We start from the raw sequence: 3,630 nt of genomic DNA on the forward strand, positions 1-3,630 counted from the left end.
AAGCTCGACCGTCACTTCCTTCAACTTAATATCAACTAGAGTAGAAATGCAACGTTTTGGAGTCTTCTGATTAATGTAAAATCACTTAGGTTTAAGGACAGACCACCAAGTCTGGACCATGGGGTCTGTGTGGTCTGATTTTCTATGTAAATCTATGTAAATCTCTCTCTCTCTCTCTCCATCTATCCATCTATCTACCTATATATCTATCTATATCTCCGCACGTCCATCAAAGTAATGAAAATACCGTAATATGAATAACTATCGCACCATGAGCTCTCTTGACTCTGTAAGATGACTCGTCACATTATTTGGTGCTAACTACTGTAGATCGCGCCCCTTCCTTGGCTGGGACAGACGTGTCTTTGTCATTCATGCTTACGGCGTCTATTCCTCTATGTTTGATATGCTCCTTTTTGTGCAAAGCATCATTCTAAATATCTAAAAAGTTCCATTTTGAGAGGAACTCCTTTGGTCACATGTAATGTATTTCCTCATGACTTACGGAGTGTTCACGAGTCTTCCCTCACACGGTCTCGTAGCTCATTACAGCGACCTTCACCTTAACATATTGTGCAAGTAAAATAAATACCAACATTTGCATGTGTATAAAAAAAAATCTATTCACCTCACTGTCTTGTCTACCTTTGACTTGCTTTACTTAATAAAATAGAAGCTATATAAGACATCTTCCCTCAAAAAAAAAAAAAAAAAAAAAAAAAACGAGTTTGAGGTTGTTGAACGGATGGGTCCTGTGGTCTTGCTGCGACCGCCTCGAGTATAAAAGGGAGGTGACCGATTCATGGTTACCAGACGTGGTTGTTCTACCTACACAACAGAACCTTCCGCTCTCTCGGCATCATGAAAGCAGTGAGTACTCTTAAGGTGTTCTTTTCGTTGCCCTTCAAAATCTTTATCTCATTACGGCCACATCACACATCACACATCACGGCAGCCTCTATAAATAAGATTCGCCTGCGCCACTATATGGGCTAGGGTCGCCCAAGCGGCTCCTCAAGGCAGCCTACCAGCGCTATAGGCAGCACCTAAAAAAACTATAATTATAAATATTTGTCTCTCCTCAGGTGACCCTCATGCTGGTGGTGGCTTTGGTCCTGACGGGGCTGGTGTGTGTGCAAGCCATGCCCGAAGCCTTACCTGACCCTGACCCTGTCGCTGACGCCATTGCTGACCCTGATCCCCATCGTAGGTACCGAGGTGGACATGGCTACGGTGGTTTCCGTGGTGGCTACGGGGGTGGCTACAGGGGTGGCTACGGAGGTGGCTTCGGACATTTCGGCTGAGCGAAAGAAGAGAATGGCGTGGTGCACAGACCCTCAAGTCCCGAAAGATTATTTCATAAGGAATAATGTCAAAAGTAGTAAAATGGATCCCCACCAGCACCCCAGCCGCCGCCGCCACCACCCTGCTCCTCCTACCCCTGTCTACAACATCAGTTTTCGGCGTGTTTGGTTGTAGTTTTAAAGACAATGAAAACTTACTCTCGCAAATAAAATAACATTACTATGAAGTTATTTAACTTACAACTGCAAAAAATAAAGTTAAGAAAAAATCTAGTACACAAATTTTCAGTCATGTCTACCTTCAACAGCAACTCTACAGACACAAGCTGCACGGATATGCATGGAAGGAATGAAAATCTGGCCAGTAAGTGACCACGCAAACTAAAAAAGTATTGGGCTTATAAAAAAAAATATATGTTTTCAAAATGTCATTATTATATGACGGATGCAACAAAAAGTCCAAATCATGTGAACTGGCAGCCATTTATACTCGCAAAGTATTACTAATCAAACCTATAGCACGATGTGTGTGTGTGTGTGTGTGTGTGTGTGTGTGTGTGTGTGTGTGTGTGTGTGTGTGTGTGTGTGTGTGTGTGTGTGTGTGTGTGTGTGTGTGTGTGTGTGTGTGTGTGTGTGTGTGTGTGTGTGTGTGTGTGTGTGTGTGTGTGTGTGTGTGTGTGTGTGTGTGTGTGTGTGTGTGTGTGTGTGTGTGTGTGTGTGTGTGTGTGTGCACGCTCCTTAGCTGCTTCATCATAAATCGCACATACTGTACTAAGACAGGGTACTTTGTAACAATGAGTAGTTATGATGCTAAGTAATAAATCAGCAATACGAAAACAAAAGCTTCACTTCAATCAGACGGCAGGCAAGCGTACTTCTGAGTCATCGCTGCCAGCACTAAAGGGCCGGCCGGAGACAATGCACGTCCCGCCATACACAGGAAAAGTATTTTGTGCACACATTCTCTTTGCTTCTTTTACTTTCGTTAGGCAGCGGCAAAATATTCCGGCACACCGAGAGATATGATATTGAGCAGCTTTGCGGCAGGGGCCAGGGGCCTCAGCTATGATCCACAACGGGGATACGGTGGTGGCAGACACAGTGATTTAGGTAATGGAGGAAAGACTTGGGGTGACTCTGGAGGTGGGTTTGACATATTTATAACAACGGAGAGTGAGTGGAGGTCAGTCACCAAATTATACTTGTTTTAGTGATATCTGACTTTACAGTTGCAAAAATAAAGTTCTAGAAGAAAGTTAATAACTTGTTTTGAGTCATTTACCGTCAAAAAACTTCACCGTATGCAAAAATTTAATCCCTTCTGGTAAGGTAGGTAAAGCTGGGGGCTTACAATAAAGCTGCGCGTGCACGCCCTTGGAACTCATCTCCTTCACATTGACCCTTCTCTTCTGGGCACCTGGCAAATCATAAAGTGAAATTATGGAACGATATTTTTTCAGTTCTGTACGGTACGGAAGAACGATTATTCTTCCGTAGTTCTATCGTGAAGTACCGTTTCATGTGTGGCAGGCTACTTCTCCTTTCTGCCGAACACGTGTCCAGGGCAATAGTCTCGAAGTGTTCAGGCGAGTATCATTCTTTACCTCACCTCAACACAGGTCATGTCTCTCGGCGGGCAGAGAAAAGGAAAGCAAGTGCCTAAAGTTCGCTTCACACGAGCGGTTTTCTTCCGTGAGGAAAAATCGAGAGGTTTAGAAGTACATAATTTGATTCCTTCATACGCAACGGGAGCGGCAAGATTGCCCCCCGTGGCATAGATTCCCCCCCCCCCCCCGCTTGCAATGCTAAACCGCGCGGCGCCGAGCGGTATAGAATACTATGGAGGTCTATGGAGCACTTCAGACGAGCGGGTTTCTTTCCTGCCCGCAGGCGTGGTTTATTGGTGGTAGTTGCAGGGTGCTGCTGTTCCTTCTCTCCTTTCTCAATCATGTATGCATTTTTACGTACTTATATTCTGAAAAGGCATTTTTATTATTAAGAATGAACAAGTTAAACTGCAAATCATATTTTTGCTACTTATATCTATCTATCTATCTGTCTATCTATCTATCTATATCTAGATAGATGTATGGATAGGTAGACAGATAAATAGAGATAAATGTATAGATAGATAGATGAATAGATAGGCTGGGATATTCACAATGACGTGATCTTCTTGAGAATAAAACCCACATTTGCATTTGAAAGATGAATATATTTACCAAACAGTTTTGGCGGACACTACCATCATATTCAGTTGTAAGAGGCTAGATATGAAGTGAGGAATGTCCGCACAGATGTTAATAAAGAACAAAAGTACTATTAC

The 3,630-nt window shown here is 43.2% G+C and overlaps 1 protein-coding gene across 1 annotated transcript; it reads left to right on the plus strand.

The window, feature by feature from the left end:
* Positions 1–766: 766 nt before the first annotated feature.
* LOC127000396 (holotricin-3-like) lies at positions 767–1,577 on the plus strand. Its single transcript, XM_050864089.1, has 2 exons — positions 767–870; positions 1,086–1,577. The coding sequence occupies exons 1-2, from the start codon at positions 862–864 to the stop codon at positions 1,302–1,304; spliced, it is 228 nt and encodes a 75-aa protein (XP_050720046.1). The 5' UTR covers positions 767–861; the 3' UTR covers positions 1,305–1,577.
* The last annotated feature ends 2,053 nt before the right edge of the window (positions 1,578–3,630 follow it).

Source organism: Eriocheir sinensis, chromosome 2, assembly GCF_024679095.1.
Source record: "Eriocheir sinensis breed Jianghai 21 chromosome 2, ASM2467909v1, whole genome shotgun sequence".
In the NCBI taxonomy this organism is placed as follows: domain Eukaryota; kingdom Metazoa; phylum Arthropoda; class Malacostraca; order Decapoda; family Varunidae; genus Eriocheir; species Eriocheir sinensis.